The sequence below is a fragment of the Camelus bactrianus genome, chromosome 10, assembly GCF_048773025.1.
Source record: "Camelus bactrianus isolate YW-2024 breed Bactrian camel chromosome 10, ASM4877302v1, whole genome shotgun sequence".
Taxonomy (NCBI): domain Eukaryota; kingdom Metazoa; phylum Chordata; class Mammalia; order Artiodactyla; family Camelidae; genus Camelus; species Camelus bactrianus.
Genome location: NC_133548.1, coordinates 14,592,131 through 14,606,745, shown reverse-complemented (window position 1 = coordinate 14,606,745; position 14,615 = coordinate 14,592,131). Strand labels below are relative to the sequence as shown.

The following is a 14,615-nucleotide window of genomic DNA, read 5'->3' as shown; positions in this document are numbered from 1 at the left end:
AACCAATTAATGCTCTCCCCTCTTAAAGGAAAAGAGAGCAATTAGGCATATGAGGGGAAAACCCCAATAGGTGTTCTTGTTTGTGCATCCTGTCCCCCCAAGAAGTGAAGTGTCTCAGTAAGAAAAACAAAAAAACAAAAACAAAAACAAAAACACTTGGGAAGGGTACCAAAGAGCAAAGGATAAGAGTTGAAGGAGGGGCTATAAAGGTGGAGGAATTTTAGGGGAAATGTCAATGATATCATAGAGGACTTCATGAATACCTTACGGATGCCCAGCCTTGTCCTAGGCAGAAAAGACGCATCCCCGATCTCAAGGAGCAGTCAAGGTATACGCATTAGAAAGCACTTTGTAATAATTTAAGACAGACAGTAAATAATAAAGAGATAAAAATAGGTAACGGGATATTAAATGTTTATGGGAATTTAAGGGTGGGAGCAATTATTGTGAATTAAGGTAACAGTTGTAAAAGCAGGAATAATTATGAAATTCAGAAATTGCGGATATATATTGAGGGCTGGCAATAATTTTTCGACACCGGGAAATATGATAGTTTCTGCATCTCAAACTCTAAAACCAACTCCTCAAGAAAGGGAGTCCAAAGAAACTACGACCACTTCCGCTACCGGAACTAGTGCGGCAAGCTTGGCGTTGCGATACGGAGGCTCTTTGCGTGACACCCGCTCTGCCTCCCGCCTTTCCTCCCGCCTCGTGGGTGCCATGGCAACGGCGGGAGCCAGAGACCTGGCTTCCGGAAGCCAGAGAGCTGGCGCTCTGGAGCTACCCCGGTCAAAGGATGCTGAGTCCAGAGCGCCTAGCCCTACCGGACTACGAGTATCTGGGTAGGCGCTTCCTTCAGCTTCGGGGAAGGAAAGAAGTGCAGACGAATTAGGCCAGGGTCTGGGGAGGAGGCGGGGGTAGGGTCTGAGTGGGAATGGGTAGGGTGGGCTAGGGAGGGGCGGGGAGCGGGGAGCGGTACAGGGCCTGAACGTGTGAGGCCCAGCGAGGAGGAGAACAGTATCTGGGAGTAAAGAATGTCTAAATTGTACAGGGTAGTGCTCAAGCAATGTGGATTGTGCTCAAAGTGAAATAGGTTGGAGTTGAGAATTGGGGGCCCTCTGGGGGTATTATTAATATGCTGCTAGTGGAGTGACCCTGGAACCTTGAAGTGCCACATCAGTCGTTCTGTGAGCAATCATTGAACCGTTATAGCAGCAGCTAACATTTTTGAGAGTTTCTTTTACAAGAGACACTATGCTAACTAAGCATTTTGCATGGATTCTTTATTGAATCTTCACAACAGCCCTAGGAGGAAACTCTGTTTTTCTTCCATTTTGCAGACAGAGAAACTGAGGCTGAAGAGGTAACTTGCACAAATAAGGCCACACAGCTAGAAAATTGTAGAGCTAGGATCAGAACTTAATCTGTCCACTCCTGAGCCTGATCTTTTTACCACTTTGGCTGTGGCTGTATTACTTTATACACACTGTAGCACCTTCAGCGTGTAAAGCATTTACTGAATGAAAAAAAGGACATTTACATATACATGTAGGTATACACACACATTTAAAAAATTAATAGACTTTTTTATAGCAATTTTAAGTTTATAGTAAATCAAGCAGATATTATAGAGTGCTCCCATATACTCTCTCTCCCTCCCACTCAGAGTTCCCCCTGCTATTAACATCTTGTTGAGGGGAAGTATAGCTCAGTGGTAGAGTGCGTGCTTAGCATGCCTGAGGTCCTGGGTTCAATCCCCAGTACTGCCAATAAAACAAAGAAACCTAATTACCTTCCCCTCCAAAAAACAAACAAACAAAAAAACCATCTTGTTACAATTGATAAACCAATATTGATATATTATTATTAAATGAAATCCACAGTTTACATTAGGGTTCACTCTTTGTGTTGTAGTTTTATGGGTTTTGACAAACGCATAATGTCATGTATACACCATTATAGTGGCATGCAGAATAGTTTCACTGCCCTAAAAATCCTTTGTGCTCTATCTGTTCATCCTTCCCCTTGTTCCCCAACCATTGACAACCACTGATCTTTTTACTGTCTCTCAAGTTTTACTTTTCCAGAATGTCATATAGTTGGAGTCATACAGCATGTAACCTTTTCAGACTGGCTTTTTTTCACTAAGAAATACGCGTTTAAGGCCCCTTCATATCTTTTCCTGGCTCGATAGCTCATTTCTTTTTATCACTGAATAATATTCAATTGTATGGATGTATGCTACACATATTTTTAAATCTGCAAGACTTTTAATAGATTAAAGCAGTGCCATAACAGTGGAAAGCCTCTATGCACTTTTTTTTTTAATGAAAAACAGTTCTAGTTTAAATTTCTGAATTAGTAATATGGAAACTAGATTACAAAATATAAAGAAGTTTACAGTGAGAAGTCTCCTCCAACCCATTTCCCTCCATCTGCCAGTTTCCATCCACCCTCAGCCTCCTACTAGTAACCACTATTACTGATTTCCTGTGTATCCTTCCAGAGTTTAGTTTATTATGTATATAAGGGAGAATACACTTTTCATTTACTATACCTCAGAGTGATTTCTGTATCAGTAGAGAGCTTTCTCATTCTTTTAAAAAAATTTTAGCAACATAAATAATAAATATAGTATTTAAATAATTTATTTGACCAGTTATTCATTGGTAGACATGTTGTTTTTAGCCTTTTGCTATTACTGAAAATACCCCACTGAATAACCTGCAATTTTGTTCCATCACTAATATAGCAGCAAGGATGAATTCCACAAAGGGAGATTGGTGGGTCAGTGTATATGCATTTTAAATATTGATAGATATTGCCAAATTGTCTTTCACAGAGGTTGTACCAATTTACACTGCCACCACCAAGGTAAGTAAATGCCTGTTTCCGCATAATCTTTCCAACAAACAATATCAAACTCAAACCATCAGATATTTTCTACCTGTAAGTGACAAATAGCCCCAGGGTAGATTTAATGTGCATTTCTTTTATGAAGTTGAGCATCTTTTCACCAAGTTTAAAGGCTATTTGGTTTTTGAAAGGTGTATAGAGAGAGAGAGAGGAGAGGGAGGGAGAGAGAGATTAATTGACAACATTTATTAATCAGCCAAAATATCATAATTATATCACAGATAATTTGGCATCCAATGAATAATAATAGTGTCTAACAATGCCTAGACTTTTGCTAAGGATTTTATGTATTTTGTTTACCCAGTACTAATGAATCTATGAAGTTTTGAAAAGCTTAGTCCATTGTTCAGTTCCTTGAATGTTTGCCTTTTTGACATATTTAAGTTATATGCGTCGAAGGCTTGACATATTTAATATATTGATGCTTTGGTGAGTAGAAGTTGGTGGTTCCTCTGTAAGTGGCTTTTTCAGGAAGGCTAATCCAGTGGCAATGTTGAAAACGAATCTATAAACAGAATCAGAGTTTCGGATTGATTGAAAAAGCTTTAGTGTCTAGCCATTTACCAAATTTTTGAACTCTGGACAAATTGCTTCATCAGATTCTGTTGCACATTTAAGTGTCTTAACTTTCTGTCCCAGTCACTGTCTGGACATTCATACTGCCCTAAGCAGGGTCGTACTGCTCACTGGCTTCCTCATGGTTCGTCAAACCACACAACTCTGCTGAAATGCCTTTGTCTTTAGTTGAGAACAACCCTACCCACCACAGTTTGGTCTCTTTTAGAAGAATGTTGTTACTGTTTTGAAGCATTCACCTTCAATTTAATGACCACTGAAAATCACCCCATATAGATTAATGAAATTTTTTTTGCAGGGGGAGGTCATTAGTAGTTTAATGAAGTATTTTCTGATTTGAAAACTTAAACACCTGTGGAGGTTTTCTGGCTTTTCTTTTCTTTTTCCTTTCTTCTCTTTCCCTCCTCCCCTTCCCTCCCTCCCCCCTTCTTCTTTTTATCAAATTATAGTCACTGACATGTGTAGACCTAGCGAAGAAAGTACATATAGAAAAAAGAAAATTTCAGACACAGGAAAGCTGTAGGTATTCAGTGCAACAGAAAAGTGAAAGCTCAATATCCCTTGGTAAGTATCTCTGGAGACCTCTTTTTAGTATTATGGTATAAATTGCAGGGATACCTATTCAGTGAATATCTGCAGATTTCCCTTTCTACCTGCTAGCCAGGGCTTATATTTGCCTTTTTGACCACTAGTGAAAAAAACAATCTTTCATCTTGTTGGGTAAACTGATCCATTCCCCACTGACTTTGTGGATTAGGAACCTGTAATCATGGCCTGGAATGGTTTGGGATCTTAAGATCATCATTACAGAATCAGCTGAATGATGTTCATGCCTTCAGTCATCAGAATGGAGTGATAGAAACTGTGTTAATGCCCAGGCCTGAATAGAGAGAGTCTGGTAAGGAGATGAAATAAATACAGAGCCCTTGAACAGTTTCCAGTCTTATGAAAGCTACTTATGGGAAGCTTCTCCCAGAGGCTGAGGTGTGTCTGTGTGTCTGGTTGGGTGTGGAGAGCTCTCCAGAGCCGAAGGGCAGCCTGTTCTGGTCCCAGGTTTGCAAAACACACCACCTACATGCTGACCTGAGTATAAGCATGAGGGTGTGAGGTTTATTATTTTACCCCACCTAATATGGTGAGGTGCATGCTTTCTCATGCTCCAATTTGCCTCTTCTGTTTCTATGGAAACTGCTTATTCTCACTAAGGTTGGTAGTGGATTGGCATAATAGATAACTCTAGGAAATCAGAGTCTTCTTTGGAGACTGTACTTTTAGAGGAATCACAGTAAACTGGATAGTTATTTTTAAGCTATAGTTTTTGAGCACTTCATATATACCTAGCACTGTGCCTTCACGCATTGAATCTTCACAGCCACCGTATAAGGTAGGTATTATTATTAGTCCTATTTAGTAGTTATTAATAGTATCTCCTCATTTTACAAATAAAGAAACTGAGGCTTAGAAAGGATAATTGATTTGTGCAAAGCCACATAGGTGATGATGCATAGCAAAGAAGGGATTCAAACCCAGGTTTATCAGATTCCATTCTTGTTTTTCCCTCTCTACCAAGGAGATAAAAATAAACCAAAACATCTGCTGCCCACAAAGGGCAGTGAATTTTGCTTCCCTTTTAAGAATGAAGCTCTTAAACGGTTCATTAGTTGCAAATAAGTTTCCTGAGACCAGGAATTATATCTCACTCATCATTGTATATCTGCCTTTCACAATATAGGCATGTATACATACATATGTGTTAAACTGAATATGAATAATCTGACTTCAGAGTACCCCAATGTGAGCCACTAACAACAATAACTAAGACTTATTAAGCACTTACTATGTACCAGGTAACATTTTAAGTGCTTTACATATATTAATGCACATGAAAATAATTTCAGTTTTTATCTCCATTTCACATATGAGGAAATTGCAGCGCAAAAGTGTTAAATTACTAGTTAGTAAGTCCTGGAGGCAGGATTCTAATCCAGCAGCCTGACTCCAGAGTCCACATTGTTAAACTCCATGCTATGAATACCCCGAGCAGCTCCAAAAATGAGGCTCCAACGATTGTGTAGACCTGCATGCAAAAGTTACATGGATTTTGCAGTAAGTACAGGTGACTCCAGGGGCTTAATTTAACATTTCTACCAGGAGGGGGCATCCTAGGAGCCAGGATGAATTAGGGAATAGTAAAATTCCAGTTCTCTCTTGCCACTGGACTCATCTCTCAAAGGCAGGCAAGCAGTGGCTTCTAAAAAGAAGCCACTTAGGAGAGTTTTAATGACAATAATCTTTGTACTTTGGGTAGCTGTGTGACCTTGAATAAGTTACTTAACCTCTCTGTGCTTTAGTTTCCTTATCTGCAAAATGTAGATAATAATAGAACTTACCCTGTACATGTAAGCAATACATTTTAGAGCAATGCCTGGCTGCTATACTGTACCTACATTATGAAAAGAGGATATACAAAGATGAGTAAGATATCTTTCCTTTTAGGGCACCTGGGTAGGTACTCAATAAAGATTAGCTGGTATTATTATTGCTATGCTTTTATAAAAATATATAATATGTCTGTGGCAGCCATGAAATTGTGCCTCTCAGATCTCCTACGGGGATGGGAAAGGAGGGGAACTGCCTCCCAACCCCAGCTCTCAATCCAACAGCTTGTTCACGCTGAGGTCACACTTCCCATAGGCTGCTCCCAGCAGATGACTGGGTGGAGAGACCCACTTTTATGAGAAATGTGACTTCTCTGGTGGTGACTTTGGCTTGAGGACTCCCACTGTACTGCACTCTAATACTCTCAGTCTCTGTCTCTTCTTTACAAGGGTCAAACCTGCATTGTGGTCTGTCAGCTCTCCCAGCCTCTTCCAGCTCCCTCTCCATTTCCCCTCTGGGCTTTTCCCCCAGTATATCTCTTGCATGTCTGATCCTGTCCTGTTGTCTGCTTCTCAGAGAACCTGGACTAAGACAACATCTAACAGTCACTGTTATAGTCCCTTCAGTCATGAGGTTAAGAGAGTTTCTTCAAGCCTTAGCAAAGGTTCTAACATGTGACTCTATGCTGGAGATTCTTAAGTGTTACTAATCCTTTTTTTTTTTTTTTTTTTGCACTTGCTGATATCATAGAACATGATATTTACTTGTCTTACGGCCAGACAGAGTTTCTTTTTCTGCTTTTGGATGAATCCTGATAAGCAAACTTATTTTTGTTTGAATATAATTAGTGAACCTTCCAAACCCAACCCTGTGCTAGGGAACATTGCTATTTACAAGTTAACAGAAATACTCTTAGGACTTTAGAGTGCTTGGGTTGTTTCAGAAAGGAGAAGAAATAATATTATGGATGTTACACTGACCTCCTAAATCTTTGGAAACTAGGTTTATAATGTATAAAACTGGTCCCTTAAATAGTAATTCACAATATCATCTTTCCTTTATTTTTCCTCCCTTTTCCTTCCTTTCTTTTCTTCCTAGTTGTTCTTTTCTTTCTTCCTTCCTGAATACCTTCCCTCTATAAAGCAAAGCATGAATATAAAGTGTCCCTCTGTATAGGAACTTATGCCATAGATGGGAGATGGGACATACTGATAAATGATTGTAACACCAAATGACCATGTAGTAAGTGCCGTTTCAGAGTGGGTGAACTGTATGTATGCAGGTATCTTAGTGCTTTCCCAGTTTGGTCAGCAGTTTATTACACTGTCACTGCTGGTCATGGCAGGGGCAGAGCAGTTCCCTAGGTGGCCCAGTTCTGGGATGTGCCTTTGGGAGTTGTTCCTGGAGGTTCAGCCTAGACTCTGTTTCTTTCACCTTTCCAAGGATTCTATAAGCTACTTAATAAATGTGATCAATATCTTTTTGTTGGAGGATAAGAGTGGGTGCATTCTAAGGCATGTTGTTTGTTGACCCTCACCCACCCCCATTTCTCCAGGATAACTGATTATGGATGAAGTCAGTGTCATTCTTGGGTTTAAAAATAGTTCTGTAAATTTTTTAACTTGCTTATTATTTATGTATTCAAGTAATCTTAAAATCTTTCCTCCAAATGCTGTCCAAAAGTTGGGAATCACTTGTATTTGTTTTAAATACCACATTTGGTAAATGAGTAAGTTTAGGAAGCTGAATAGGTAATTAAAGTTTTAAAAAGTGGTAATAGTAGATCAGGAGAGACTAGTGATCCATTAGCTTATCTCTAGTTCATCATCCTGTTTATGTCTTTCTTAACACTTACCACAATTATCTTGCCTATCTATTTGCATATTGTTATGGTCTGTTTCTTACTAAAATGTAAGCTGTAAGGGCAGACTTATTCTCTCAGTATTTCCAAAATCTAGCACAGTGCTTGGCCCAAGTTAAGTGCTCAGTTGTTAAATGAATAGTCTGCTTTAAGTAACAGAATGATTTTTTTTTTCAAATAGGAGAAAGGAATCCAGTTCAACAAGTAGTTATTGAATTCCTACTGTGTGAGAGACACTAGGCTTTTTTCCCCCTCCTTCCATGGACAAATAAAGGATGACTGATCAAAATTGTTCCTCCTAATGCTGTCCAAAAGTTGAGGATCACTATTATTTGCAGAAGTACAACGTTTGCTAAATGAGTAAATTTAGTTTCTTGGTTGATACCATATTTTCTTTGTTTTGGTTACACAACAGTAAGATTTAATCCATTTTTAAAATGGTATTTTATGAAGGAAGGAAATTTTATACAATTTTGGGGCATCTCCTTGAGATCCTGTCTTCATTTGAGCAGAGTAGTATGCTTTGATTAAGACTGGAATTACCCTTGTCAACTGATCCCTGGGTCCTCTGTGTTGGGATGCCCTTGAACTACTTCCCTACGGGCCTTAGGAAATAGCTCAGTCTATGATAGGAATTTCAAGTCAAAACACATTTCTCTGAGCAGAATTTTAATGATTTATCAAAGAGAGGAGGGATTTTCCCAGACACATCTGAACTTCCCAAATTACTGATCCCATTAGCTATGTTTTCTTTTAAGCACCTTTCTTTAAACAAAGTAATTACTGCTGAAATCATCCAATGTATTTTTCATAAAAGCTTTTGACTAAGTTTTGTTTGATTAGCAGGAACCCAGTAAAAGTAAATATTGTTTGAGAAGGCACTTTCAGAGCCCTTTCTTTTTCTTCCTTGAATTAGCTTTTTAAAAGTGCTGTTCTTTGGAGAGAGTAAGAGCCTTTTTCCAGCTGTCCTATTGTGTAGCTCAAGGTCTTGTTAATACTATTATCTGGCCTGGAGATTACAGGTAATTGTGATAAAACACAAGCTTTGGTTTCTATAATCTTGGACAGAAATCTGTTTGTGCCCAGTCCTTCATACAGGTGTTTGTTAAATTCAGACTTCTCTCACCTGGGATGGCCTCTCTGGCCCCCCGTAAGCAGAGGTATCTGGCAGGGGTAGGGCTGCATTAGAGGCCTTGCCTTTTTTTTTTTAATCATGTGGCAGAACTCCAGTGACCAACTTACATACAACATGTGCGCTAAATGGGAAAATTATATATTTTAAAACAGGCATGCTTGAAACAATAACACTTTTGAATGTGAAATGTACCAAAAGGCCACATGTCTCTGGCTTTGCTTGTCAAATGGAGAGGCTGCCAGAACGACTCGGCTCCATGGTTCTCATGCCCTAAAGTCCTGCAAATTGACACATAAGTAGGCAACACACAAAGAAGCTCAGCCCTTGAGAAAGTGAGTTAGGGCGCTTGGGCTGGCCTCCTCTCTGTGCAGAGTTCTTTCCAGCTTCGTTTCTTCTGTCCTATCTTAGTTTTTCAGAAAGGAGAGATTAAATGTGTCTGGTATTTCAGCATGTTAACTGCACTGGCAACATGAGGCTAGCACTCAGGCCACTGTTCAGCCTGTCATATGGAAGGAGTTGCCTTTCAGGGGAGATTATAATTGTGTATGTAGCCACACAAATGCACATTCTGCCTGGAGGAAAATGCACAGAAGAGGAGGCCTTATGCTGCCACTCAGGTCTCTTTGTGGAGGCTGCATAAGAAGCCCTTACATGGCACAGTCAACTCTTTTGGGCTTAATGAGTCATCTTTTTGTGTGATGCCTACTTCAAAAAAAAAAGGGGGGGGGCGGGGGTTGGGGAAGAAGAAGAAACACACTCTTCCCCAAGTGAGTTGCTTTTATTGGCCCTGAAGCTTTGTTGAAGAGTTTTGTACATTCCTGATGACATCATTTACAATACTAGTGCACAGACAGTAAACAAAAAAATAACTTAGCTTTCAGGCATTTAGGCAAAACTTAAATAGTCCAGTTTAGAGAAATGATAATAAGCTTTATAAACAGCAAGCACATGAGCTTGAACAGCAAGCATAACCCCAGTCTTTTTTGGAATGTGAGGTGTTGAAAGATGGCTGTAGAGAAAACTAGAAGCTTGACACTTTTGAATCATGTGCAGCTCAGACTTGAGTCCATGGTCTAGTATTAATCCCAAGCAGTATGTTGTAGTTAATGGGTAAATACACACTACCATGTAAGTCATTAAGCTCCTTAAGCCATAGCATTTTACATATAAGAAAAGAAAATATTACCACCTACCTCACAGGAATGTTAGAAGATTGAGAAGATAAACATGTCGAGCTCTTTATAAGAGAAGTGTTTTGTAAATAGAAAATACCATTATTTTTCTCCTTGATCAAATTTCCCCAACACATGGAGTTGATAAAAGCTACCGCACAGGAGGTTGAGAGGATGAATTAATTAATATATGTCAAGTATCTTAATGTAAACTATTTAATGAGACCTAAAATTGATTGTCTTTCTTGGTAGTCTGCAAACCTCCAAACCTGATACTTGTGCACATAATTAACTTATAAAGTCTTACATATGCCATCAGTCATTTGCCTTATCTTCAAGGGCTGGCATGGTAGAGGATAGTGAAAATACAGGTAGAAGAAAATAGGTTAGGTCTCCAGGAAGAATGGCCCTGCCTTTTTTCTCTTCAAGGTTATGCCTACGAATAGTCTTTGGAGTCTTGCTTATCTCTGTTGCCATGTCTGGACATAGGTAGGCACTGTTTTGACCTTTGTTCTTCCAGTAAATATTTGGTTTTGATCTCATGTTTCTAAAGAAGAAACAAAATTATAAGGAAAAGAAGTGATTGATTTGTCTCACACTGTGAACTTTTCTTATCATTTCTTAGTAGCTAAGAGAAAATAATTATTGTTGAAGGACCTGACATTGGGTTCCTTAACTGGAAAGTTCTTAAACTCAGCCAAGTAATAAAAACAGCCTTGGTTGTTATCTTTAGAGGAGAAGGAACACCAGAAAATAATTTGTATTTTTAAATGACAAAATTATCACTGACATCCCTGGTTCCATTTTTGTTGGTATTTTCATAAGATTTTAGGCAACACAACCCGAGAAGACCCCTCAGGTTAATTTTCCAGTTTAGAATTTCATCTTTTGTTTCCAAGTATAGTAGCATTTAGGTAACTTCACTTCCCAGATTTCATTTTCTATTAGATGTCACAAAATGGGAAACACTATTTCATTTAAATTCTTAACCATTACCAGAGATTATTTCTCTTACATTTTCCTTTATACATAAATATTATTCCAACTTCTAAGTAGTACAGCCCCCCAAATTCTGTCTTAAGTTGGAAATATATTCAAATAGATGTTCTTGGTATCCCAGCTGTAGTCATTCTTATATCCAGGAGGTCTGGAGATAGGCAGCAATATCATTCAGTCCTTACAAGATATTTGTAAGATAGGTACCAGCCTGATCCCCAGTTTTCCATGAGGAAACTGAAATTTAGGTTATGTAACCTGCCCGAGGTCACCAAGCTAGTAAATGTGGAGGTGAAGCTTCAGTGAGGTTTATCTGACTCTAAAGCCCGTGTTGTTAGCTAGTTTGCTCTCAGGTCCTACTTCTTAAGGCTCTCTTTCCTTTTCAGTCCCTATAAAGTTCATAAAATATTAACGAACTAGTATTTTAATAGAAATTTCTTCAGAACATGTGATATTTTCCCTGGACTTTTTGGTATAATATACAGAACATAATTTTACATTTTCTTGATGATATGGTATCATTATTTTAAACATCATTTATTATATTGTACTATAGACATGTTGTGACATTTACTCATGAGGGTGGATGTTAGGAAACGGGGACTCAGAGAACTTAAGTAAAATTTCCATCGTTTATATAGACAGCAGATAGTGCAGCTAAGATTTAACTCTAGTTCTTCTGATTCTAAATTTAGTGGCTTAGGTGCCACTCAATCCATGTCAGTTAAATCTGATTTTATAGCTATTAGTTAATGATAAGAACTTCCCCCATGCTTAAAACTCTCCTCTTTCCAGACCAGTGTTTCCTAGTAGGTCAGTAAACTGTTGAGGTACCCTGAGGTTTTGTACTTTATGGGATTTTGTGCCACTGATCTCTCAGGGTGATGGTTGAGCAGCAATTGTAAAAAGATCCCCCACTGATGCCACCCTTGCCAGTGCGATGGCTCACACAAGAGAGAACTTTATTTCTCTCTAACTTAATCCAAGTCCCAGAGGTGAAAGACAGGATCTCCTCTAGGACACCATCGTAGGATTTCAGGCGAGCAGGGCAGCCATGCCGTTTGAAACACTGGGTTTCCGAGGACATCTCAGTTGTAGCCATTTCTAGTTACAGAATGGAAAAGGGGAAGGAATGAGTCCAGGGCAAACACCTTTTAAGCAAAGTAAGGCAGACATCGGAACCATCACTTGTGCTCACATTTCATAGGTGAGAACTTAATCTAAAACCCCAGCTAATTGCACTGGAGCCTGAGAATTGAAGTCCAACCAGACAATCGTGTATAAGAAGAATAGGAGCGCATATTTGGGGGGTGCAACAGTAATCTGCCATATCTTGTATGTGCAGGGGAGATGTCTCTCCCACTCAGGGTGGTTGAATTGTTGGTAGCTGCTTGCCCTTATTCAGAAGCAAAGCACAGATGTACCATGGGTGTTTGACTTTTCCTCGCCTTCCTCTACCTCTTAGATATTTTATCCCTTATCTCTGCTCTCCACTCTTCTGTCTTGTGCTACCACTGAGCTTGGTTGCTCCCTTTTTATTATTATTTTCTTTCTTAACTCTTTGTCTCCTGTCACTTCTCTTATATCACTTTGTCCTTTGTAAACATTTCCAACTAATCAGAATAGGTCTCTTTCTACACTTTAGTGAGCAATGTAATGTTAGGGTTTTAGTTCTTTATTATTGTGTTGGTTGCTGGGTGTTGGGGCTTACTTTGCTGCCAAATAAAAAATTTTTGAGTGGGAGTTAGAGACCCATTATAGGAATCTAAACCTTGTCTCCAGAGAACTAGTTTTACAATAAAGATATTTATCTTCCTCCACTGAGAATAGTTGGTAAGAGATTTAGAAGAACAAGGAAAAGGTGGTGCCACAGAAACCGGGGAAGGAATGAGTTTCAAGGTGCAGGGAGTGTTCAGTGATATCAGTGGCCTCAGAGAGGTCAAATATGATAAGAGCTGCAAAAGAGATTGCTAGTGGCATTAGGTGAGAAGTTTCAGTGGAGTAGTGTGGCAGGATGCCAGATTTTCCTGGATTGAAGAGTAAATGGGAAGGGTGAGGGAACTGAGAAAATAGGTAGGCTAGGTTTGTTTCCAGAAACTTGGTGGGTTGGGGCAGGAGGAGAGGGGGTGATAGCAAGAGTAGGGAGAGTTTATTGTTGTTTTTAAGTTTTTAGATGTGTATGTTTATCAGCTGATGGAAAGGGAGCCATTGTAGGAAGGAGGGGAGATCCAGGAGAAGAACAGGATGATTAAATGATGGAATGCTTTCTCAAAAGAGGTGGGAGGGAATTCCTGGATCAAGAGCAGAGGTGCAAGGTTGTTTTCAGAGGTGGGAATCAGGGCCGTATTTCTCCATTTGGCTCTATAGGCATTATGCCTAATCTGTAAGCTGTTTTGAGATCTTTGAAAATATTTGATACCTAAACAATATTTATTGACCCTAAAGTATGGGTAAAGGTTTAATTATGTATTTATAAAACATAATATAATGTCACTTTTATTGTTACATTTAGTGTGGACAAACATTTTATTATATTTGAAAGCAATTTATTAGCAAGATTTTTCTCAATTAGCAGGAATTTCCATGTGAGAAATCTAGTCCCAAAATGGTCTTAAAACAAGTCTACAAGGATATTATTTACCAATAAAAAGGAAAGAAATCCTGCCATTTGCAACAACATAGGTGGACCTTGAGGACATTATGTCAAGTGAAATAAGTTAGACAGAAAAAGACAAATGCCATATGATTTCACTAATATGTACTTAATATTTAATATCATGAAAAACCCTGGACTCAGATGCAGAGAACAGATTGGTGGCTGCCAGAGGTGGGGGTTGGAGGGTAGGTGAAATGGGTGAAGGTTGGAAAAAGGTACAGATCCAATTGTACAATAAATGAATCATGGGGATTTATTTATTGTACAGCATGGTGAGTATAGTTAATAATATTGTATTGTATATTTGAAAGTTGCTAAGAGAGTAGATCTTAAAAGTTCTCATCACAAAGAAAAACAAATTGTAACTGTGTGTGGTGATGCTGGATGTTAACTAGATTTACTGTGGTGATTGTTTCACAATATATCCCAATATGAATCGCTGTGTTGTACACCTGAAACTAATATAATGTCGTCTGTCAATTATGTATCAATAAAAAAGAAAAAGAAAGAAATCCTGGCTGTACAAGAAGTAAGTGTATTTGAACAGCAGAGACAGATAGTAAGGACAGTGAAGGAGCTTACTTAGAAATGGAGCTGAAGGTTGATGTTCTTTACCTGACCACCTCGTCTTTGTCTTTGAAATAAGATTCAAGGTTATCTCCTTGGAGTTAGGGAAACAAAAGTGAAAGTTATAAGAGAACAAAGAAAATTTATATTACTTGCTGTGGGAAAGAAAATAGCTCAACTAGAGACAAGTACAAAAATTCTGAACAGCATTAAGATATTTGAAGTAAGGATACATAAATTCTTTGAAAAAAAGAAGCAACAAAGAATATTAACAGGAACAAAGTTGACTATGTAAATTGTAAAAGAAGAAAATACAAAAATATTACAAAGTAATAATTAGATGAAACAACTGAAAAA

The 14,615-nt window shown here is 38.6% G+C and overlaps 1 protein-coding gene across 4 annotated transcripts in view; it reads left to right on the top strand.

Annotated features, from left to right (window-relative positions):
• Positions 1-14,615, top strand: part of CSTPP1 (centriolar satellite-associated tubulin polyglutamylase complex regulator 1) — a 173,918-nt gene that overhangs the window by 8,550 nt on the left and 150,753 nt on the right. Inside the window, exon 1 of one of the 4 annotated variants that reach the window (XM_074372092.1) lies at positions 684-842. The exons of 1 other annotated variant lie outside the window; for it this stretch is intronic. In XM_074372092.1, the coding sequence (XP_074228193.1) occupies positions 797-842 (46 nt within the window). In that variant the 5' untranslated portion in view covers positions 684-796. Of the gene's footprint in view, positions 1-683; positions 843-14,615 lie in introns of those variants that run through there. 2 more of the 4 variants (XM_010964591.3, XM_074372091.1) reach the window with 2 other exon arrangements.